Source organism: Microcaecilia unicolor, chromosome 10 (assembly GCF_901765095.1).
Source record: "Microcaecilia unicolor chromosome 10, aMicUni1.1, whole genome shotgun sequence".
Taxonomy (NCBI): Eukaryota; Metazoa; Chordata; class Amphibia; order Gymnophiona; family Siphonopidae; genus Microcaecilia; species Microcaecilia unicolor.
The window spans coordinates 17872877-17898744 of record NC_044040.1 but is presented as its reverse complement, the minus strand read 5'-3'; the positions used below and the strand labels follow the sequence as shown (position 1 = coordinate 17898744).

The following is a 25868-nucleotide window of genomic DNA, read 5'->3' as shown; positions in this document are numbered from 1 at the left end:
CTGAATTGCCTGTTTTTTTTTATAGTTGTTTAATAAAAACAATAAAAAAACAAAAATATACAGATTGTTACCCAAACTGTATGTCCGTTTTCACACACATATAGTGTAAATACATTGCTAAATAGATGCACAGTCTCACAAAGATTCTATATTAATTTGTATGTTATATATAAACCCCCATCCACACACACATGGTCATAGAAATACTGTGTACACCATGACATTTAGACATATATGTGTGTGTGCATGCACATACACACGTCACATACACTGTAAATACACCCTTACTATCACATACGTTTAATTTTTACCAAATTAAATCAAAGCCTACAAATGTGAAACATCCGAGTGCAGTCTCCTATGTAGTAAACACTGAACACATATAATAACTGAAGCCACTGATCCCTTCCACATAGGTATCCTCATTTAAATTCCCTCCTTTCCCTGAAACCTACACACTAGCCAAGGTATGGAGGTATGGTTGCGTTCTCTACCCTTAAGCCCCTCCATTCTGTGGGTCGAAAACCTTTAACACAGCATTGTTATTGTGAAACCAGCACATCTGTCATTTGCATTGGCATTCTGCGATCCACACAGTGCCAGAGGACTGCTCCTGCCCGGGTGCTGCAATGTGGTGGTGGTGGGGGTGGGGTGCAGATCTTCAGGAAGAGCACGTGACCTCTTGCCACTGCCGGAAAATCTGGAACACCTTGCGGGATTTCTCGGGAACACTCTGTAACAGCATTCAGGAGAGAAAACATTTCAGTTTTTCTTACTGTCAGTGTTACAAAAAGTCACTTCCAATCCCCATCAAATACCCTTCAAAATGCAGTGTGAGAAAGGTGCCAGGCCTACATCTCCTCTCGATATGTGTCCCTCTCATCCCTTGATTGTCCAGGTACTATAGGGTACTCATTCAGTGAAAAGTCATACACTTCACATCTCTTCAGAACCTAAATGAACTAATAGACGGTGCTGTAATTCACTATGAAAAAGGCATATCTTCCACTCCAAGCATTACAATGCCCTCTCCAATCTGCAGGAGGGTAGGCATAGCCCCTATCAAATGGAGAACTTGGCATTTAAACCGCTACAATGTCATCTCAGACTTCCAGCATCTGACCCTGCACTTCTCTTTGGTGGATATCAATGATGTGTCAGAGGGACCTCCTAGGAGAGACCCTTGTAAAATTATTATTTTATGGGAAGAAAAAGCATCTCTCTCACAAGGAGTAGAGATAACAGGACATCACTAATGCACACACAGATACAGCAAAGAACAACTGCCAGAATACTCCCTAAAAGCGTCATTCTCCCACATCAGGAGAGGGGGAGGGGATGCTGACACCCCCCACCTATCATATAAGAGGAGACTAACCCCCCCCCCCCCCCCATCCTGTGTTTATAAACATGTTACACAAACTCCCAATGTGGCAATTTTTGATTGGCTTCTGTCAGAGTGCCCCTGTGATGTCATCCACAGCTGTGACAGCAGTTGACAGTGACATCACTCACATCTGAGTGACACAGCTCATCTCTGACCAATATGTTCCGATTTAAAGGGAGGGTACCTACAAAGTTATCTCACAGCTGCCCGAGGAGGTGCAAGGCCATGGGCAAGAGTGTCAAACAGAGCAGCTTGTCTAAGTAGGGGGCTGGTGGCAAAGAACACGCTCCTGACTGAAGGAGGCTACCACATGTACCTTTCCAGTACTCTGTTAGTGCTTTCTGTGCATGCATGGAGACCAGACCAACCCACTCTCACTTTGGCCCTCATTTAACAAGCCCTAATCGTATTGGATAAAGGCATAAACTGGCACTTCAATGTTTATCTCGTATAAATGTCTTAAGTCCTCATTTTACAAAGCCAGGATATGCACGTATGAAACCCAAGTGTATGCAAATGGCAAAGGGGTATGTCCGAGTGTGTTTTGGGAAGGACAAGGGCCCTGCGTAGACCAGGGGCTCCTAAACCTGTCCTGGGTGAACCCCAGCCAGTCAGGTTCTCAGGATATCCACAATGAATATGCATAAGATACATTTCCATAGTAAAGTGAGAATGTATACAAATCAATATTCACTGTAGACATCCTAAAAACCTGATTGGCTGGGGTTCCCCCTGGACAGGTTTGGGAATCACTGTCAAATTTGTTTATTCCCCTTTTCAGAAGGAGACTAAACATCTATCTCCTAAAAAATCCACAGCAGAAGTTACACCTGCTACTGAGCACATTTAGGATTTGGTAAACAGCTACCATTGAGCAGCACTCCACAGGAGGAATTGGGGGGGGGGGGGGTGGCTGCCCTCTTAATTCTCCAGTGGTTTTGTCCCCCCCCCCCCTAAAAAAATGCCAAACCTCAAAGGGAAACCAGTCACTGTGACAGCGTCGGGATAGCAGGCTATGTTTCTAAGGCTGCAAAGATAACCGGTTACGTGCTGGTTTTGAACCCACTGATATTATATCCTGTACTTTTTCTAAAATGGACAATCATGCTGCACCCACCTGGCACAAAAACATTAATTCCTCCTGTATTTCAGAACAGGCTCTACCCTGGAAGATTTTGTTATAAAATGCTGGTGAAACTTCATATACACTCACCTGCATGTCTCAAATCCTACTTCTACGACCCGTCTAAAATGGGGTTGTTTATGTTTTTAAATCAGCAGCAGCAGATATAGGGTTTCAGGGTAACTGACCCACTTACTAGCAATGAAGGCACCCAGTTCAAATAAAGACTTGTAGCCGATGATGACCTAATACCCTCCCTCCCCCAGTAGATGTCTAACTGACAGACTGATCACTGGAAACAAAAGGTATAGGCACAAATGCATGGCAAGGCATTCTGAACCCCTGGCTGTGTGCACCATACATATATCAAAAAGTGTATTTATGTTAACATAGATGGAAGCAGGTTTGACAATGACATACATGTCACCTGGTGCTGTGCTATGTCAGCTCTATGCACAAAGTCTCCAATGTGGAGGAGTGGCCTAGTGGTTAGAGCACCGGTCTTGCAATCCAGAGGTGGCCGGTTCAAATCCCGCTGCTGCTCTTTGTGATCTTGGGCAAGTCACTCCATTGCCTCAGGTACAAACTTAGATTGTGAGCCCTCTTGGGACAGAGAAATATCCAGAGTACCTGAATGTAACTCACCTTGAGCTACTACTGAAAAAGGTGTGAGCAAAATCCAAATAAATTATTTGAGATTCTGTTGCTACTATCTGAGATTTTACATGGAATGTTGCTACTATTTGAGATTCTGTTGCTACTATTTGAGATTCTACATGGAATGTTAGTAATCCACTAGCAACATTGCAGATCAGCAACACTGCTGCGCAGGCTTCTGTTTCTGTGAGTCTGACGTCCTGCACGTACGTGCAGGACGTCAGACTCACAGAAACAGAAGCCTGCGCGGCCGCATTGCTGATCTGCAAGCGCAGGCTTCTACATGGAATGTTGCTACTGTTTGAGATTCTAGATGGAATGTTGAGGTTCTGTTGCTACTATTTGAGATTCTACATGGAATGTTGCTGAGTGGAGGAGTGGCCTAGTGGTTAGAGCACCGGTCTTGCAATCCAGAGGTGGCCGGTTCAAATCCCGCTGCTGCTCTTTGTGATCTTGGGCATGTCACTTAACCCTCCATTGCCTCAGGTACAAACTTAGATTGTGAGCCCTCTTGGGACAGAGAAATATCCAGAGTACCTGAATGTAACTCACCTTGAGCTACTACTGAAAAAGGTGTGAGCAAAATCTAAATAAATGTGCTGTGCCTGGGTCTTTTCATTATTTTTTATTTCTAATTTCTGACACATTATCTATTTTGATGTTTTGTTTATATTATTTGTTTTGACATTATACTTTATTATTTATAAGACCCCTGAAGAAGGCTTTATGCCGAAATGCAGCCCGTGTAGGGTCAGGTTTGTCTACGCCTCTAGCGGGTGAAGATTTTGGGTTTACTGTTGGAGACTAAAGTATTTTTAGAAGCTTGGATTTCATTCCCGTCTGATTCTCTTGGAACTTTCTTTTTTCCCCACCCCCGTTTGTAATCTGTGATGGCTAGTTAACAAGTGAAAACAGTTGTTTCACGCTAAATCTGCGCGGTGCGCTCATGAAGCATCCATGCTGGGACCTCTCCCACTCAGTTACAAGCCTCCACTGACCCCAGTCCTGCCCAATAAAACAAATACTAAGCATGAGCAGAATTCAGTTTTCTGCAGGGTCCCTGGCCTGTATGTTTATACGAGGCAGCTGTGGTATGAGTGATGAGCAGGGTGCAGTGTGACAGCGGGTTTCTATGTCTCACCACAGATGCGGTGTCTGAAGAGTTGTTGGGTTTATTCATTGCCAGAAAGATTTTCAGCACTGCTCTCCACCCCGGCTCTGCCACCTGGTCTGTAGACGACTCAACACCTTTGTCCAGACTCCTGCTCGGGACGTCTTGTGTCATACTGACCCACGGGCACCAGTCTCTGTGCTGGGCAAGTGGATCAAAGAATACTCTGGAAGAACTGTTGTCCTTGGAGGCAAAAGAAGACATTATTGTAGTTGTGTAACCAGGGGCGTAGCCAGACAACAGATTTTAGGTGGGCCTAGACAAGAAGTGGGTGGGCACCAAGTGTTCTCCCTCCCCCCAACCACCACCCAAAAAATTTTTTTTACTATGTATCTCAGCTGGTGGGCTACCTTGGCAGTCTGCAGCAGGCATGTGCTGAAAACTGAGCTTGTGCAGATGCTGGTATCGTAGAGAGTACTGTTTTCATTACCATCAGGGGGAAGTCTTCAGCTGGCTGAGCTTGGGATCTCCACCAGCTACCGCTAAATGTGTGCTACTGTTGGGTGGGCCTGGGCCCCGGCCCACCCAGGTCCACCTGTGGCTACGCCACTGTGTGTAACTACCATTTCCTCCCTGCTCCTGAAAGATCTCACTCCTGCTCACTCTACCTCTATCACGGTATCAGCGAGGATGTGGGAAGGCTTTCCTAACTCATCAGATCCAGTGAAAGTTAGCTTTCCTTACTTCCATTTATGCTGCACCTGATTGTCATCTGGTTGGAAATGAACTCCTGTGGTTCTTCTTTTAGGACTTCTTATATCCAAATAGATAGTCCTTCACCCTACCTAACAACTAATCTAAATTCCTGACAGCACGGAGCAGAGGTAGAGCAGCACAGATTTATAACTTAGCTGGAGGAGAGACTTCCCATCTTTATCATTAAATGCTATTTATTTAAAACATAATCAACAATACAGTGTACATTTTCAGAACCCAATCCCAGACCCTACCCTTACTTAATTCTACAAAGGAATTCAAATTAACCTTCTGGATATTCCTAATGACTCCATCCTTGTTTACCCTGTGGTCTGGACTCTTATGATCCCAGGCTTCTATACAATCTCTTTCACTAGTGGGGTCCCATACAACAACCCCCCACCCCCCCAAAAAAAAAAAAAAAAAACCAACAACAACTCTACACTGGAAGTAAGCAATGGGTACAGACTGTCCCCTCAGTCCATTTAGTATCAAACTGCATACCTTTGAGGTGGCTATCCCATATCATCAAAAACTTTTTTTTTTGTCTTATGGGGAGGAGGGAGGGGTATCTCTTTCACCTTGTAAATTCTACCATAATTGGGAATTCCCCTCTTTAAAGTTGGGTATGTGAGAACGAGGAGGTGCTGAAGCTGAATCTCTGCCTCCCCCTCGCCACACACAAAATGCATAATCATTCTCTCCAACATCACTCTGTTGTGCCTTTTCCCCTGCTCTAAGGAGGACTAATAGCAAGAACAAGAAGGAACTCTTGAGGGTTAAGGGGCAGCTGGCAAAAGTGTCAAGGAATCCAGGATATGGTATATCTTAGGACTGGATAACAATGCCCCTGAATTCAGGGATTGGGAGCACCCCTTCCCCCTCTACTAAATTCACACTGTATGGTTGATTGAGCACACAAGTGGGAAGTCAGAGCCTATGGCTCCCTAACCAAATCCAAATTTCCATCTGTGTATCCTTCTCTCACTGTCTTCTACACCTGTCTTTGCTTTCTCATTTTCTTGGCCTTTCCACGTTACCTTTCTTTCTTGCCATCTCACTTGATTCCACTCACCTCTTCTAGCAATTCTCTTCAGCTTCCTTCACCTCTCCCACCTCTCTTACCCTCAAGTTCCTCTTTCCTGTAAGTGCTGCAACACTTCTCTCCTCTGAGCCCAGGAGCAACCAAGCCCCTGTCCCCAGAGATGGTCTGGACAAGTGCTGCTTCATCCCCCAGCCACAGGAACTTACAGAGCTGCTGGAGGAACAAAGTCTCGCCCGCTTAGGTCTCTTGTGTGGGCTAGATGACATCTCACTTCCTTGTCCCATGCTGCGGGTCACGGGCCGACTCCTCACCGCCTCTGCCTCAGAGTGCTCCGTCGGGCTGAAGATGTCTCCACTCCGTGTTCGTGTGAGTGCAGGGGACTGGCACGGCTCATTCTGCTCACGGTGGGAGAGGAAAGGACACAAATATCAAACATGAAGGTGAGAAGAGACACGGGAAAGAAGAGCGAGTGCTACACAAGAGGGCCCCTGGACTGCGGCAGCTGCAACCCAAGTCTAAAACGATGTGTTTTTCAGATTTCCCCCCAGTGTTCCTGCACTTTGCTGCCTCTGGAATGTTTCTGTGGACAGATTCTCTCTTTGCCACCTTCTCTGGCTGTTTTCTGGGGATACACAACAGAGCCTCCAAGATGAGAAGGACAAGGGACAGCACGTTTAGCCCTGAAAACAGACAAAGCCCAACTCGCAGCTAAAACGGAACCTAGTCCTTCAGGTTCTGGCACCCACAAATCCGCCACTATGACACCCAAGCTTATAGAGGTTCCCTATCACAGCACATGCTTCCAGACATGATGATTCTCTGAGCCCAGCTCACACTTATTTATTTTCTTAAACTAATCTGTCTTTTAAACATTGTTGAATAATCTGCAAATATCGGAAGCTCAGAAAACATTCCATTAGAAAGCCAGTGAACCTCTGTCCATCTGTAAAATAAAACATAAACCTTAAACCAGTGGTGTGCTGGTAAATTTTTAACAACAGGCTCTCTCCCCGGTCCACCTCGGCGCCCCCCCCGTCCACCTCTGCACCCCCCCGTCCACCTCTGCGCCCCCCAAAATTGCAGAGCTGGCTTTAGCCAGTGGGTGGGTGGGGGGGGGGGGGGGCAATGCATTACTCTCTCCAGGAAAAAAAAAAATTAAATGATCCCAGGTTCCAATCTAATTCATGTTTAATGTGGGATAAAATGCCATAAATAAGTAAATAATTATAAACTTTTAATGTTGAGCACCTGATTCTCAAAGTGAACATATTCCAAACACTATAATGAAAATAAAATGATTTTTTCTACCTTTGTTGTCTGGTGACTGTTTTTCTGATCATGCTGGCCCAGTATCCAATTCTGCTGCTATCTGTCCTCCTAACTCCGTTTCCAGGGCTTCCTTTCCATTTATTTCTTTTACTTTCCTCCTTTCTTCTTCATTTCTGGTCCTCAGCTTCTGCCTATTTTCTTCATCCAAGTGCAGTTTTTCTCCTTTCTTCCTTTTCCCTTATCTTATCTCCTTCCTCGCTCTTCCCTCCCCTCCATCTATGTCCAGCATTTATTCTCTCTCCCCCTGCCCTCCATTCACCCATGGCCAGCGACCCTTCTCTCCCCTGCCCTCCATCCACCCATGGCCAGCAGCTCCCTTTTCTCTCCCCTGCCCTCCATCCACCCATGGCCAGCAGCTCCCTTTTCTCTCCCCTGCCCTCCATCCACCCATGGCCAGCAGCTCCCTTTTCTCTCCCCTGCCCTCCATCCACCCATGGCCAGCAGTTCCCTTTTCTCTCCCCTGCCCTCCATCCACCCATGGCCAGCAGCTCCCTTTTCTCTCCCCTGCCCTCCATCCACCCATGGCCAGCAGCTCCCTTTTCTCTCCCCTGCCCTCCATCCACCCATGGCCAGCAGCTCCCTTTTCTCTCCCCTGCCCTCCATCTACCCATGGCCAGCAGCTCTCTTCTCTCCCCTGCCACCCCCTCCCGACTTGTTCCGCGAATTCTCCTGCTTCCTCCCTCCCTCCCGATCAGGTCCCTCACCGACCCTACCTTGGCCATCAAATTCTTTGGGGCAGGCAGTGTTGCCTGCCCGCTGCCATCGCTGACTTTCCTCCGCCGCCCGATCGCGCTTCAAAATGGCCGCCGAGACTTACAGAAGTCTCGCGAGGCCGCCTCTGGAAGTCTTGGCGGCCATTTTTAAAGCGCAAACAGGCGGCGGAGGAAAGTCAGCGATAGCTGCGGGCAGGCAACACTGCCTGCCCCGAAGAATTCGATAGTCAAGGTAGGATCGTGAGGGACCGGATCCGGAGGGCGGAGGGAGGGAGAGCCGGCTCGCCCTTTCCAACAACCGGCTCGCAAGTCCGGCCAAAATTTAACAACCGGATCTTGCGAGCCGGAGCGAGCCGGCTCCAGCACACCACTGCCTTAAACGTACCAGTGTTTAGTCTTTTAGAGGACAATTTAAAAAGGCATTTCTATATATAAAGCAGGGGTTTTATGTGTGGTATTTGGCACTTATCAAACTACACATCCAAATGTAAACAAACAAGCTGTATACGTGTCATTGACTGAGTAGAGATGGAACTGGAACTGAGGAGGGATTCGCAGTCATGCGCATGTTACAATACACACATATGCGCATTATTAACCTGGGAGGTAATCTTTAAAATGGACACAGGTACATACTCTTGTTCTGAACATTTGCAAGTAGCTGTACTATCAATGCATGCACTCAGTTATCAAATTCCCCTTTCATTCGGTATCATTATATAACTACTAGTAAAAAAGACCCGTTTCTGACACAAATGAAACGGGCGCTAGCAAGGTTTTCCTCGGGAGTGTGTATGTTTGAGAGAGGGTATGTGAGAGTGACTGTGTGTGTGTGTGTGTGTGAGAGAGAGTGAATGTGCGAGTGTGTGTGTGTGAGAGAGTGTGAGTCTGGGTGCGAGTGTGTGTGTGTGTGTGAGAATGAGAGTGTGTGCAAGTGCGTATGTGAGATACAGTGAGAGAGAGAGAGAGTGTTTCACACAGATACAGTGTGTGCGAGAGAGAGAGTGTGTGTGAGACACAGACTCTCTGTGAGACTGAGTGTATGAGACCAAGAGAGTGAATGTGATACAGTGTGAGACACATAGTGAATGTGATACAGTGTGAGACAGAGTGTGTGAGAGTGAGAAAGACATTGACTGTGAGAGAGTGTGTGTGTGACAGACATACCTCCCCCCCTCTCTCTCTGGTGTCTGAGCGTTACTGTGCATGACGCTGAGCTCTGGCTGTGCTTCAAGGAACTGACCAATCCTATTTAATAGAATGCACCTCCAACATTCTGAAGCCGAGAAACCTCGTGTGGTTGGTCACTTCTGCTTGTGACGAACCCGGAAGTACGTGATGTCAATTCAGGAGATGGATACAGAGAGCAGGAATGCCTCAGCCATGCAGTCAGCTTCAGAATGTTGGAGGTGCGTTTTATTATATAGGATATTGACTGGTATTGCAAACCACATTCAGGACATATGGTATGGTAGTGAATAAGCTGATAAGTACATTAATCTAGAATTTGCAAAGGTGGGAGATGCTTGGTATTTATAGACAAAAATCTTTTAGTGGTGATCATAATTATTTGAATATGCCAAACATTTCTTCAGCAATGCTGTAAAGGAGCCCCACACACACTCAAAATCAGGGGACTGATAATTTTTCCGTTTGTTAAATGCATCCCACAGGGTCTTCACAACATGCCATTGAAACTCGATCACCTCTTCCTTGTTCTGCAACCAAATATCCGAAAATCTCAATTATGCTAAAGTTACTTTTTGTCTGCATTTCTCAGATCTCCTAGAATTCCACTCCCCGTCTCTGGTTTCAGGCATCCTGTCTGTGACCTGCTGCCTGCTCCTGTGTTCATATCTCACCCTCACTCAAACACAGGCTGCCTCAACTTTTATTAATAAAATCCCTTCACCTGCTCCCATAACCTGCACTTCCAAAAGTACTGAAGCAGTCCACGCACCTCCTCCCAATCTCCTGGAGCTTCCATCCCCCCCCCCCCCCCCAATCTCCCAAAGCTTATGTTTCCAAATGCTGAAGCCACCCATCTGCTCCCAAACATAGTGGACTTCATCTCTCACCTACTCCTGAACACTGAAGCTCCCCACTAATCTGCTCCTGAGCCCCACCCTTTCTAGGCAATGACACTAGATCCTTACCTGCTCACTGCTCTGTGGCAAGCCCGTATCTCGGCTACGGGTGGTCATCCTGTGTGGGGACAGGTGCAACAGAGAACTTCGTTCATTTGTCACAGGGGTGACAGGCGTTCCAGGGGTTATGTCGGTGTCCCCGGTTCCAGTACATTCAATTTGCTGGAAGGCCCAGAGACCCACTTTCCTCATGCAGTAGGAGCATGTAATGATGGAGAGATGCAGAGAACCCAAGCAAGAGCTGAATATGTCCATCCGGAAAGAGAAAAAAAAAACATGAGCGAGTGTACATTCAGCTTCCCTTATATGCTTATCCTTTTACCGGGGGCCCCTGCAATATCATTCTGCTAGATGAAATTCTCCTTGCCTGTTCAAAGTATTTTCTGTACATTCACTTGTCAGCGAGGACCCCACGTGCCTCTGTCACCAGACACCTTTGCTCATTTTCTACACCTCTCCTTTTACACTCACTGGCTGGCGACAACTCTCACATGCTAACTTCCGGTAGGGCCCCTGGGAAGTTACCTGTTCCAGAGAATCCTTCCTACTTACCTACCAGTCCAACCACAGAGGGCCAGAACACAGGATGCTATGTGCACCTGGAGATTGTCAGAGCCAAATTTAAGGGTAGATTTGTCACATTCTCCTCTCTGTTGTAGCTCATCTTCAATCAGGTGTAAGAGAAGGCTAACAGTGTCTTCTGACAACGTCTGGGAAAAGAAAATCATACAACCTCTCTCATTCAGCTCGGTTGCAAAGGACAGAGGTATAAACTTTAGGCCACGTTCACTAAAACACAGACAATTCCTGATTAGGCGGGTGCAGGTTTTGTATCCAGGCTAAAACAGCTCCTTGAGGTCAAAGCACTGAGCACTTGAGACCGAATTTGAGGGGCCTTGAGCCCTTCACATCACCTCTTCTTGTCCAACCCCTGGCTGCATCCCAGCTCAGGAACGTTACAATAGGATACTCACCATACTTTTCAGGTCATCTGGTTTTAGGGAAGGCAGCTGAAGCTCCAGCTGACACAAGCTCTGGAATCGGGCCAAAAAGTCACCGAAAAGCACAGAAGGTTCACTCACAAGCAAAAGCCAAAAGCGATCTGTGGAAAAGAACATTTCTTCAGTCTGGCCTTTCTGAATACAAAGAACTCTATTTGAACTTTACCCACGTCCTTTCCTTAATCTCATTTCATCCATTTTTTTTCCATCTAGTCCTGCCTAATTATGCTCTCACGTATCCACCCTTACTTATTTGTCCTCGAGATAGTCTAAATCCCTGGTTATTTACTGCACATGAATTAATTTGCTTCTTGCAGTTATTGTAAATTGTGCTATATTCTGTACACTATTGTGTTTTATTCACTTATTGTTTGTTTGTAAGTCACATTAGACGAGTCTATTTCGGGCTAATGTGGGGTATAAATGTCATGAATAAACATCCCAACTTTCGGTATTTTTTTTTTTAAAGACAGTCTTGCCCTCCACAGTTTTTTTTTTTTTCAAACTGTTATTTTACCCAGTTTCCACAAAATCTGAATCCTGTTACCCAGAGAAGATACGATAAAAAAAAAAAGATAATGGGAAGCAAGAGATGCAAAAGGATCATGTCGTGGAAAAAAATGTTTCCTTAAAGTTTGGGGGCCTATGTTGGATATATTATCGCAGAGAGGCCGGAGTCTTATACTCAATACGCTTTGATAATCCCATAGAATAATGGTACAATGTAGCTATTAATGAACAATAGGAGGGGAGAGGGTGGGGGGGAGGATAGGAAAGGGGGAAAGGAGGGGGGCATGTATAAGATGATTGTGATGTATATTTAACAAACACCCTCTTAAATGTTTGGCTGTTAATGAGCATGTTTGGGAGGGTAGGTACGGGGACAGGGGGAAGATTCATAAAAATATTGATGATGGAATTTGTTGCTGTATGCAAGTTAATATGCTGTATTACTTACAATGCCCAATGATAGATATACTGGCAATGTTAAAATGTTTATAATGTTGAATCATCAATAAAAACAGTTGAAACATAAAAAAAATAGATAAAACATGTTTATAATGGGAGAACAGTTATTTATGCCTTCAACCTGTACCACATCTAGGGACATTCAATTAAACTAACAGGAAGCAGATTAAAAAATGGAGAGAGTGGGATTTTTCACTCCATGAACAGTCAGATGGTGAAATGTATTGCCAGAGGAGTTAAACTGCGGGGGGGGGGGGGGGGGGGGGGACGGGACAGAAGAGATCCTCCGATGCCTGGATCATGCAGGAGTCAGGATTCCCAGTAGGAAAGGAATCGGGGGTTTTCTCAACATGTTTTCAGAAGGGTCCAATTCGATTCCGGGACTTCCTGGAGGGAGGCCACATTAAAACATTTGGGGAGCTACAAGAAAGATATGGCCTGCAAGAGACAGACATATATGCATATTTACAAGTTAAACATTTTATTATATCAGAGAAATGGGCAAAAAAATCACCAGTGGACCAGGAAAATTTTGAAAACTTGTGGGGCGAGATAGATGTGAGAGGCAGGGGAATTTCTAAAGTATATGGGCACCTTAGGAGCCAAGAGTTTCGGAAACACAAATATATGGAGGCATGGGAAAAGGATATGACACAGACTCTAAGGGAGGCCGAATGGAGGAGGGTGTGTATAGAGGTTAAGAAGGCCTCAATATGCGTGTTGATAAAAGAAAATGCTTACAAAATATTGAGTAGATGGTACTACACACCAGATAAAGTGAACAAAATGTACCCAAGGGCTTTGGCGGCCTGTTGGCGGTGCGGGCAAGAAAAGGGAACATTTTATCATATATGGTGGGAATGTAATAAGCTGCAATGCTACTGGAGAGAGATAGTGAAAGGACTATCAGCAGTTTTGGAAAACCCATTTCCACATGAACCTAAATGGTGTCTACTAGGTTGGGGTAATCAGAGAGGGCAAAAATGGCAACAAAGAGTTAAACGCATGGGCCTTGCCGCAGCAAAATGTTATAGCACGCCACTGGAAAAGTAATACGCGGCCCACGATAAACGATTAGAGGGTGACGTTGAGAGATGTTATAGAACTTGAAAAATTAACAGATAAAAGGAAGGGGAGATATAACCCTGGGGCACAAGAATGGGTGCGGATGCACAAGGTTTTGTTTGATAATAGGGGAGAGGAGAACAGCTTGACATCCTGAGGGACAAAGAGGGGAGGGGAGGGGGGAGGGAGGGAGAGAAAATGTTTAAAATACACTTGAGACATGTTATGTTATAAGGTGAAATGTAGTGGTATGATAAGACGTAATGCAGTTGTGATATCTTGACTTTAATAAAAATTTATAAATTAAAAAAAAAAGAAATGTATTGCCAGATGATGCAATCAAGCTATCTAGCACAGCATAGCAAAGCACGGCTGGGTTTACAAGGGGTTTGAACACATTTTTACAGGAAAAGTCCATAAACAATAATTAGGCAGGTAAACCTGCCACTCATCCCTGAGAGTGAAACACAAGGGATGGCTCTTTGTTTTGGGATCTGTCTGCCAGGCACTTCTCATTGACCTGGATTGGACTCTTGCTAATCACAGGATGACAAACTTGACGGACCTCTGGTCTGACTCAGCATGGCATATTTTATGTTTTTCTAATAACATAGGTGACCGGAGTCTGTATTGCTTCCAAAAGTGTGAAGGATGTGACAGATTTTCAAACAAGTTGATTAATACAGATACGAATCTTACAGTGGAAGAAGCATTACTATGGTGTGGCTTACCTGGACAAGGGCTGTCTGGCCAGAAGCAGAAATTTTCATGTGATGTCCTCAAGGCTTTTAGCAGCTCTGCGCACCTCTCCTTATCTGAAACCCACAATTTAAAAATACCCTTCATGTCTCCACCGGAAGTGGGTCACCACAGACCAGATAATAAAAACCCACTTTATACTACTAAGATGTAATGGAGGGACTTATAGCACTTTTATCAGAGTCTGAATTATGAGACAAACATCTGCCTTTTCACCAAAAACATTTACTCAAGATTACGACAATCTAACACATAGCACTTTTCAGCTTCAGGCTGACTGAACAAGAACTCCGTATCTTATTAAATTCTTTTTATTGATTGAATCAACAAAATATGTACAAAACAAAGCAACAGCATCTCTACTACAACCAGTAGTGAATCTCCCCCCCAAGTACAGATCTAACAAGCAAAGCTTTCATTCAATTAAGATGAATGGCTACTGCACTGCTTTCATTTGTCACAAATGCTGAACCCTAATCTACATTTTCTCTGTTTTGAGCTGCTGCTGTAAAATTTTCAGACACTGAGCTGTGAACAAAGACTCCTGAACATGGAGGGGGGGGGGGGGGTGTAATATTCAGCTCATGGCAGTAATCAGCTTGTAAGTCGCTTCCAGTCACAGGCTGTAAGGCATGGGCAGCTCCCAGCACCGAATATCCTGGTATGTGCGCTGACCTGAAGTTAATCGGACATTTGGTTGATATTCAGACTGGTGCTCAGTTAAGTTGGTGCATAAAACAGCCTTTTTGCTGTCCTAACTTTATGAGCTCACTTAGCCAGTTAGTGAACTGAATATTACCTGTGTAAGTGCTGGCTCTGCCCCCTGGACTGCCTCTAACCTAGCTGGCTAGCTGGTTAGGGAATGGCTGGTTAGCAGAGATTTTCACTGGTGGCTGGCCAACCTGGATGGTTTTAACTGGCCAGAAGCCTCTCCTGCTTGGTTAAACCCATTTGACTATCAGCTCCAGGGAGTCTCCATCCTGCCCCTCCTAAGGGCAACACTGCCTGCCAGTGGTGTAGCCAGCAGGGGCCTTGGGGAACCCCCCACCCCTGTCTGAGCTCAGACCCCATCCAAAATTGTGGCTAGTGGGGTGCATAAGCCCCGCCCGTACTGCCTGAGCAGCAGGAAGTCGTCAGGGTGCTCTAGCCGCTGATGCCAGCACTTCCGCACATGCTCAGTTTGTGTATTTGAACTGAGCATACAAGTGCTGGCGTCAGAGGCTGGAGCAGCCTGTCTGCTTCCCCGCTTCTTGGACAGTACGGGCAGCGTTCTGGAGGCAAAACCAGCTGGCAGGGCTTGAGCATCTCCACCTGCAAAGATATGATCGGTGGGGGGGGGGGGGGGGGGGGGGGGGGAGGACTAAGAGGAAATGTTTGGCTCCCCTCCCTCCCCAAATCAACTTCTGGCTACGCCCCTGCTGCCTATAGTTACACGAATGCACTATCGCCTCTGCTTGGGGTAGGGAAGTGATCATAACTTACTGATTTCTGCAGGTGGAAATTTAAGCAAGTTTGACTACAATCCTGAGCCTATTCTTCCTAAATTTCACAAACTCTTTAAGGGCCCCAATGCGATTTATGTTACTTCTGGAAACCAGCTTTGAAAATATGCCTCAATGTGACTCTGAGAAAAGAAAATCCCTTACTTAGTCCTCAATCCTATTCCTTGTGTTAAGGTCTCTCTCTATTTACCTCTTCAGATCTTGGCTAAATCCCAACCTATAAATGTCACACACTTACACAGCTGTTTTCTGGAGAGAAGGTGTGTACTTAGCTTTAAATCTCTTCATATAATTCCACTGTCTAGGATTAACTTAATGTCACGGTTGTGCCCATGTTTCGTGCTCTCCTTCCTCTCTCCACCTGGTGGCCAGACCTGGTGGCTGAAATGGACTGTCTGGTTATTGTCACCCGTTCTAGATTTCAGCCCAGTCCGGTCCGGATCTTCCAGGCTGCCAGACTTGCTTGCTTTGGTTGAACCTACACAGCACCCGTAGTTGCCTGGTGATTGCTGCAGTTGAGCCTCAGCTGCTGCTGGGCTTATTAGCCATTGTGAACTTCTATGCTTTGCCTTTGCATTGCCTTAGGCCCTGGTATGTTGGTGCTTGTTGCACTTCTGTTTAGTTCTTGCCTGAGATTCTTGTCTGATTTCTTGTTAGTCTGTGTGTAGATTAGTTTAGGGTTATTGTTTGTTTGTTTCTTAGTCTTGTTCCTTGGTTGTAGTTCTTTGTGTGGTTCTTAGGTTGTCTGTGTCTCCTGTCTTTAGTGGCTGCTTGTAGCTTTTAGTCCTGTCCTTTCGCTTATCCTTTCCCTGCCTTGCTGCCCCTGTACATTCCTTTCCCCTCTGACCCTCAGTCCCTGTTCAGCCTTGTTGGAATCCTGTTCCTGCCCTGTCCTATAAGTCCTGCCGGCCGCCTGCAGCCAGGGGCTCAACTCCTGGTGAAAGGTGGTCATCTGCAGGTGAAGCCTGTTTGTCTGAGTTCTGCCCTGCCTCTGGGGTAGGGTGGTTTTGCCTGCCGCTGCCGCTCCTCGGCAGTGGCCCAAGGGCTCACAAACCTAGTTCCAGTTTAGAAAACGTGACACTTAATAATGTCTTCCTATAGCTTTATTCTTCTATTTAACTTATGGACAAGAAAGAATGATATCAGCAAAACTTTTCTAAATTACTTATTTGGCACATTCTGTATACAGATTGTAGGATGTCATTTTATCACAGCAAAAATTAGACCGGGTAGCTATAGGACCACAGGAGATGCACGAAACACCAGTGGTCTTACCTAAGGGCATGCGCCATTTCCCACAAACTGGATTTACACACCAGCTGCTTACCCTTATCCAGTGAAAGGCTGGAAGGGTAAAATGGGAAACAGCTCAGGAAAACAGCTTCCTCATCAATGCCAGGCCGTACTTTATCAGTTAAGATTTCACTTGTAGTTTATCATCTTTTTTTGTGATGTTATTTTTTTCTAGGGGGTTATTTTGTCTAGGGGCTAGATTGTCAAGGGTTATTTTGTTGGAGAGGCTATTTTGTTCTGGGCCATTTTGTCAAGGGCTATTTTGTTACAAGGCTGTTTTGTCGGGGCTATTTTGTGAGAGAAGATGGAAATTTGATAGATGGCTGAAAAGTAAAAAAGAGAAGGGTGATAGAGGGTTAAATTTGAGCTGACAGAGAGCAGAAAAGAAAAAAAAAGAGGAAAGAGCTAAAAGGAACAATCAATATATCAGAGGCAGATGTAGTGAGGGAATAGACAGGAGAGAGGAGAAAAGACAAATGGACAACAGCCACTTGAAGGAGAATTAGCAGACAACAGACATGAAAGCAGAAAAGAGAAACCAGATCTACCATGATGGAAAAATAAAATGTCCAGAACATAAAGGTAGAAAAAATAATTTTATTTTAAATGCTTTAAATTGAATATGTTAGCTTTGGGAAATGTGCATTGTGTTCATTAGAAAAGTAAGTGCATTTCTGTTTTTCTTTCTCCACTGATGTAATACATGCTAAGTTTCCCAGCTCAATTTTTCTCTAAATATTTTTATTTTTAATTTGTGATCTTTATTTGGTGAGGGTCTGTCGGTGTGTTGTTCAAGTCTCTACAATGCTCTATCTGCATTCTCGGATAAGTGAACTGGTCACTGTTTTGTTGTCTGTTTAAAAAAAAAAAGTTTTGTTGTAAAATCCGCCCCTTTCTTTCCGAGCACTCTACCAAAACCCTCATCCACACCCTTTTTACCTCTCGTTTAGACTACTGCAATCTGCTTCTTGCTGGCCTCCCACTTAGTCACCTCTCCCCTCTCCAATCGGTTCAAAACTCTGCTGCCTGTCTCGTCTTCTGCCAGGGTTGCTTTACTTATACTACCCCTCTTCTCAAGTCGCTTCACTGGCTCCCTATCCGTTTTCGCATCCTGTTCAAACTTCTTCTACTAACCTATAAATGTACTCGCTCTGCTGCTCCCCAGTATCTCTCCACACTCGTCCTTCCCTACACCCCTTCCCGTGCACTCCGCTCCATGGATAAATCCTTCTTATCTGTTCCCTTCTCCACTACTGCCAACTCCAGACTTCGCACCTTCTGTCTCGCTGCACCCTACACCTGGAATAAACTTCCTGAGCCCCTACGTCTTGCCCCATCCTTGGCCACCTTTAAATCTAGACTGAAAGCCCACCTCTTTAACATTGCTTTTGACTCTTAACCACTCGCCTCCACCTACCCTCCTCTCCTCCTTCCTGTACACATTAATTGATTTGATTTGCTTACTTTATTTTTTGTCTATTAGATTGTAAGCTCTTTGAGCAGGGACTGTCTTTCTTCTATGTTTGTGCAGCGCTGCGTACGCCTTGTAGCGCTATAGAAATGCTAAATAGTAGTAGTAGTAGTAGTACTTGACTTAAGAGGCCTGCTTATACCATGCAAGTCTAAAAAAACCTTCTTCCAAGCCTTAACAGAGGAGGCAACTAACTTGCTAATCAATCACATAAAGACTATCGCTGACACACAAATGTATACTCTTAATATTGGGTGCAACAAGAGCCTCCGAATTATTGGCACTGGAGAAAATCACGCACATTTGTTGGCGACTTGGGAGGCCAGGGTTGCCAAGGGCTTGCCCAAACAAAAAAAAACATTTTTGTTGATTGGGGAGACTTATTTACAAACTCTTCACTCACAGGGACGGGGTTTAATTCTTAATGATCTATAGACTCTAGTAGTGTTTTGCTTTTTCATTTGTTCCTGTTGGGATGGAGGGGGGGGGGAGTTACAGGAGTATTCTTGCTTTTGTGCTGTGGGCTCGAAAGGCTATAAGAATACAGGCCTTCAGTAGCCATTATGTGGGCGATTCTACACTTGAGATGTGGTAGGTTTGGGAGTTGGGGGTGAAATTAGGATCTTAATATCGGTCTTGTTGTGTCCCAAACAAAAAACAAAACCAAATGATGGTTATTATGTTGCTATGTTTATAGTTTAAACAATTTTTATTGAAAAAGAATAAAGAATAACGCTGACTGCACATACTGTAGCAGGACTTGTTTATACATTCCTGACATCATATTCCTATACCTTTCTGATTCCACATGCAATTTTCTTTAAGCTAGTGCCCTTATTCTCTCTCTAACTCCTGTTACTCTATCTTGCCTGTATATATTGCTCCACCTTCACTTACACCCTATCCTGTCTGTTAAGACGTTCTAATGTGTATTACATTGACACTGTAAGTAGCACACTATACTATAATATGTACTACTAGTAAGAAAGGCCCGTTTCTGAGGCCAATGAAAGGGGCGCTAGCAAGGCGCTTTGGTTACCATCCCCCTCCCCTTGTTGGTGGACTTACCCTCCGTGCTTGAGGGTGGTCGTGGTCGCCTTGCCTTGCCCCGCGACGTAGAGTGGCTGGCTGGCTCCCTCGCTGCGTGTGACCTACAGCCTGCCTGCCTCTCACTCCCTCCGTTCGTCGTCACATAGTAGATCGATGTACGCCCCGCCCTCGCGTCAAACGTCATGACGTCGAGGGTGCAGCGATGCGATTGGTCAAGTGTCATTGCTCCGCCCTCGACATCATCACGTTTGACGCGAGGGCGGGGCAAACAGTAATGGGGATAAATTCCGATCTATGCCGTCTCACAAACCGGAAGTTGCAGCTTCATTAGAACGTTGAGGTAGCAAATTATGTGCGGATGGGGCGTGGCTGAGGGCGGGTCTATCAGTGAGAGTGAGTGGTGCCTGAGAGACAGTGAGTGGTGACAGCCTAAGTGCAGGGCTCCAGTGTTTCCCTGCCACAGTGTGAGCTTCAGAATGTTTGAGGTGAGAATTATTTATATAGATTATTTGAATATGTTTTCAGTTGGTATTGTCTATTGCCTATGTTCAGATTGATCTTATTGTACACTGCCTTGGGTGAATTTCTTTGGCAAGGCGGGAAATAAAGCCTAATAAATTTAACAAAACAATAATAAATAATTTAAATCCTACCATTAAATCAAAATGATCATATCAGAAAGCAATTTTTCATAAAACCTTATTTAAAAGTTATCCCAAATCATAATTTTTAAAAATTCTATCCTACCCTTCAACTTTTCTGCATCTAAAAACTAGCACACACCTTCTCTAGGACTTCCCCCTAATCAACACAAATGCTAGGCAGAGGATGGATGCTGCTCTTTTTTTGGCCACCAAGTGTCACTGTAAGACCTGTACTTGTATCTTCTTCTTCAGTAGAGAATACTAGCTTAAGAGGACATTCAAGCCCCTGTTAGGGCCCAGGAGCCTGAACTCAAATCCTATCCAGTCCCTCCAATTAGCAGTGCACAGCTCTGACTGCAGGGTGATGGAACTAGACCAGCATTCTTCCCCTTCCATCCCCCATCTCCAGGGCAGAGTGTGGTGTGATGAAAACCATATGCTCTAACCTCCGAGAGCGTTGCTTTTCTAAAACCACAATGTTTGGTTTACCTGTAAGTATCCTACATTTTAAAAGGCATGCCGTAGGCCAGGTATATTCCCAAGAGGTAGGCATTATTTTGAATTATATTTTATGACTGGATTACATCGATTTATTAAAGGTAATAACATAGCTCCTTGATCCACCGTCAGCGAAAACATTCATAAGAAGGAACAGATCTTGCAGAGATACGTACACTTTTGAAAATTGAAGGCTGGCTGCAGCGTGGCAAAGAGGAAGGCCTGACAGCTGGAACACTTCAGCAAGTCGCATTCTATATTGATCCAGCCATACTGTGCACAGATCAGCGGAGACAGCTCGGGGGGCTTCCCAGGCCACTTCAGAGAGTTCCAGTGTCAAGGACAATACATCACCCTGCAAGGCAAGGCTGCATCCATGGCCCCCACCCAGTATGGCAAGGCTGCATATTTTCTAACTTAATAAAATATACGATTCAGTTCTATCACTGCCATGGAGACCTGCTAGAAAACTTCAAAATGAGTGCAGTACCACCCCCTCCAAAAAAGAAATACAACAAAACGAATACCGCACATTTAGTGTGCTCCGTGCAAACAGCTTACTTTCCGCAAAAAGCGCTAGGGCTTAACGTCCTTTAATATTTCTACCCCCAAGTATAAAGAGGCAAACAAGAGTTGAACAATAAAGGATATAGTAAACGTCTCCACCCTGCTGAAGAAAGCTTCTCTGCTGACCGACTCACAGGGAGGTGCATCGGCTTCCAGCGATCCGTTTGCGGGTCCTGGGGAAGCAGCCAGGTCCTTGCTGAAACACACAGGGACTAAGTGATATATCTAGCAGTGTGCACTAATTAAAACAACATTCCAGACTCACACAGTGCTCACTGTATGTATAGCAACTTTCCCTAACCTGTGCTGGGGACCCCACAGCAAGTCTGCTTTTCAGGATACCCATAGAAAATTTGACAAGATTAATCTGCATGCACTAGAGTCCCAGAATACATACATTAATTTCATAAGTATTGCCACACTGGGACAGACCAAAGGTCCGTCAATCCCAGCATCCTGTTTCCAACAGTGGCCAATCCAGGTCACAAGTACCTGGCAGAAACCCAAAGAGTAGCAAGATTCCAGAATCCCTAAGAATAGCAAGATTCTGGAATCCCAAAGAGTAACAAGATTCCATGTAGAACCCCAAAGAGTAGCAACATTCCATGCAGACTCCCAAGTACATAAGTATTGCCATATTGGGACAGATCGAAGGTCCATCAAGCCCAGCATCCTGTTTCCAACAGTGGCCAATCCAGGTCACAAGTACCTGGCAAGATCCCGAAAAAGTTCAATACATTATGGATATCCTGAAGCCTGACTGGATATGGGATTTTCAGGCCAGGTTTGGGGAGCCTGTATAGAGGCCAATGTTCCGTGGTGATAGGGGTTCAGGTTTGGATTTCCTTACAAAATAAAAATAACAGTAGTAGAACAATAACCACTAAATATTAGTATTAATAATAATAATAGATACTTGAATGGGTGTGACCTCTAAACTCTACAATTCCTAGTTTATATCTGTTCAGGTTACTGGCTAAAATCATTTCTTTGTGTGCTCAGTTGCTACAGAGCTAGATTATAAAGCTGGTATCAGATAACAAATAACTATTAACAAACCAGCTACGTGCTGGGTGACTAGATGTGAAGCTGTTGGACATCATTTGCTCCATTACGCAAGTTTTCACTGCTGTTTTAGAATTTTTAATATCTAGATACTGTTTGTGTGTTTTTAAGTTGTATTATGAAAGTTTATATTAGGAGTGTTTTGGGGTTCTCTGCTGGGTAGGGGAGGGTGGATTTGGAATAATGGATATTAACTCTTCAGTGATGACCTGGGGTCATAAGAGCCCAGATGCCGGGTCATCTCAGTGTCTAAGATATAGGTTAAAGTAGGGTTGGGGGGGAGGGGGTGCTCTTGCAAACAAACATTAAATTTGAGAGGAAACTAGGATAATAAGGGGAGAGGATGCAGGAGTTTTCTCACAAAACAAACTGGGATCATACGTTATCCAGCTCTTTGCTGCATGATGTTTTCACTTATTATTTTGTTCTGTTTGATTGATGACTTGTAATTGATTGCTGCTTTTCTTTAGATTTGTTTAGTTATTAGATGTTGGATTTGTTTGATCCTGAATAAAAATTGTTAAACCTCAAATCAAATCAATTCTTTTACACCACTAATATCCCCTTTCCAGGGTTCAGTGCAGCTTACATTCTAGGTGAGACAAAAGCCAATAATGTTAGTGTGAGGTATGAGAACAAATCAGAGACCATTAATGTAATACATGAGACCACAAACATTATAGGAAAGGATAATGGATGTTACTAGGAGGTAGAAGTCAATGGATTGTTATGAAGCAGTCTTTGGGAAGAGAAAGGTTTTTAGCCTCTTCCTGAAGCTAAGGTAGCTGTTTTCTGTTCGGATGGCAATAAATAGAGAGTGTATAACTGAAAATGCTCTCACAATATTCTAATGGGTAGAGGATTTTCCAAAAATTATATTCAAATTAAATGAATGAAACCTCAAGAGTCCAGGGTGCCTAGAGAGATGGTCTACCCTTTAACGGACTCATCATCATGGGTTTCCTACCAACCTCCGAAAGCAACCACAGCGTAAAAAAACTCCCTAAGGGAGAAAAAAACACTGTGGCAAAAAAAACAGAGGATACACTTCAATGGAAAAATCCACTATCCCTACAAAAAGTATATAGTTAACGCTGAATAATATGTGTGCACCACATGAAAGTAGAACAAAATGTCACTTAGCTTCTAACACTGGACCCAAACCAACTAAAATTAAATCCAGGAGCGCGTTGACTTGAAGCCTACAACTCAAAAGGGTGGTCACCCATCTCAGCTGCCCCAGGGGCAAAGAGTACCTAGGGGAAGTTGTGTTTCTCCCATTTTTACTCAATAAATACCTATTTTATTTTTCTTACATCAAAGTTGTTTTATTGATCTGCCACAGAAAAACTGTAATCTGAGTCTCTAGCAATAAAATTTGTAAACAGTCAGTTTGGTCAGTAAAATTAACAAATCTGTTCTGGGAATCATAAACTAGCTGCAGAGTGAGCATCCAAGTTTCTCTGTTTTACAAAGGGGCACTTTTACTAAAGCCTAGCACATGTTAAATAGCCCCTAATTATAAAACGGGCTTCTTAGCAAGTAGCATGCACTAAAGCTTTAGTAAAAGGGCCCCAAAGTGACTTTTGTATGCTTGGGAAAGGCAAAGGGTCTTTGCCCACTAAACTAATCTCTCAAAATACTTCCCATGTGGCCAAGGCAGAGGATTTGTACTCCCTAAAAAAAAGCTAAGTAAGCACCGAAGGTCCTACCTCACATGTTCTGCTATCAGACTTATACATACTTTGAGAAATGCCGCAAATCTGAGCAGATGGGGCAGTAGTACCACAGCAGGTAAGGAAAATGGGAAGATTACCGTAGATGAGTTTTCATTTATTTTGTAATCATCTACTATTTTAGCACTAGCAGCCATTGTTAAGTTATGAGCTTCCAAATAACACAAGATTTTACAGAAAGGAAAAGACGAGGGAAGTGATTTTGCCCCCCCCCCCCATTAACATACACAGGCGTCAGGGAACTTTTATTGGAAAAGATGGTACACAAGTTTACTAATTAAAACTGATCTCAGAGAAACAAAGAAACTGATGACAGAAAAAAATCTCATAATCTCCCCCTAACTCATCTCCCACTAAGAATTTTTTTTGTGCTCTATGCCAAGACTCCTGAAACAGCCAAAACAGCTTTGCTCAGACACTGGAACTCAAGACATTTCCAGAAGTGCCACCTCTGCTTTGCTCAACCCTCTCCAACAAAAAAAAAATGTCTGTTATATAGTTTCTCCTCTGTCCAGTTGCCTTTTTCCAAGGTATAGCTAATAATTAGTGACAGACTAAGAGCCAGGGAAGAGAGGGTTCAAATCCCACTGCTGCTCCTTGTGACCTTCAGCAAGTCACTTAACACCCCCACTGCTTCAAGCATAAACTAACCCCCACTTTGAATGGGCTTACAGTCTAATGTGTTACATTAGACTGTAAGCCCTCTGAGGAAAGGGGAATACATACCTTTTGTGCCTGTAACTCGCCTCGAACTACTACTGAAAAATAAAAGAAAAGGCATGAGCTAGATCCAAACCCCCCCCCCCCCCTTTTTTCTGGAGAATAGTCTCCGAAAAGTCCTAGAGATTTGGAGAATACGATAGACCGGATACCGGAAAACAGAGAATTTGGTAGCCTGTGGGAGTGTAAACTTAGTCAATGAAAACCTGGGAGTAGAGAACTTGGAAGGTTTTACCAGCTGGCTCCAGGTTCTTGGGAGACAGAGTGGGGTCAGCAAAAGGGTTTCTACCCCCATTTACTTGCCCACATTTTTCTGATTACGAAGTACCATCTGGGAACTCTAGATCCCATCCAGGTGCAGAAAGGACCGGGAGAGAAACCGCACAGCGGGGCCTTCGTTAGCTGAAAAAAAAGGTTTATAAACAACAACAAAAAAAACATCTCATCCGGCGCCAGCTCTTACCCCTCCGTCATCCCCACGATCCCCTCGTTTATCAGCTCCCGGATCTTCTGCGGAGTCCCAGTCGGAGATTTTATCATAGAAACGGAATTTTCTCCATCCACCGCATCACCACTGAGCGCCGCCATCGTGGTCCCTCAGTAAATCGTTCCCCCCTAGCGGTCGGAGGAAACAAAAACCTCACCACAACCGTTCCGACCTGTCTTCACCCCAGGGGGACCGAAAACACCAACACACAATATGTACCTACCGTAGTATCTGTAGTGCAGAGTGTGACAGCACAGCACACACACTTGAGGTACTTAAATAGCCCTTAACACAATTAATAGAGTTAAAATAAAAAATACTTCAGCCAAAGGGGGACTGAGAAAAAAAAAGAGAACTATCCATTCTCCACCTACCTCAATGTGGAAACTCAAACACGTGAAACAATTCTTCCCGGGGAAAACTTTTCGCAACCTGATACAATCAATGGTACTAAGCCACCTAGACTAGGGTTACCATATTGTGTCCTCTGAAAAAGAGGACACATGTCACGCCCCCTGCCCTGCCCCCACCACATCCCTTCCGGATCCTCATTCCGCCCCCTATTCCCCTCCCCTCCCCCGTCACATATTCCCCTCCCCTGCCCCCGTCACCTCCCCTCCCCCTTGTCACATATTCCCCTCCCCTCCTCTTCCTTACTATCTTCCCTGGTGGTCTAGTGACCGCTTCGGGGCAGGAAAGAGCCCCCTCTCTCCTGCCCAGAGCACTGCCTTGCCCTTCATCCTTCTCGGTCTCGGCTGGGGATTCAAAATGGC

The 25868-nt window shown here is 44.7% G+C and overlaps 1 protein-coding gene across 1 annotated transcript; it reads right to left on the bottom strand.

The window, feature by feature from the left end:
- Window positions 1-25432, bottom strand: ZC3HC1 (zinc finger C3HC-type containing 1). The gene is made up of 10 exons (XM_030216979.1): window positions 25072-25432; window positions 21172-21283; window positions 20697-20847; window positions 14035-14118; window positions 11243-11370; window positions 10821-10978; window positions 10278-10509; window positions 6286-6474; window positions 4309-4521; window positions 1-733 (listed from the first exon to the last, which is right to left on the bottom strand). Exons 1-10 carry the CDS (start codon window positions 25194-25196, stop codon window positions 662-664), a joined length of 1464 nt encoding a protein of 487 aa, XP_030072839.1. The 5' UTR covers window positions 25197-25432; the 3' UTR covers window positions 1-661.
- Between the last annotated feature and the right edge of the window lie 436 nt (window positions 25433-25868).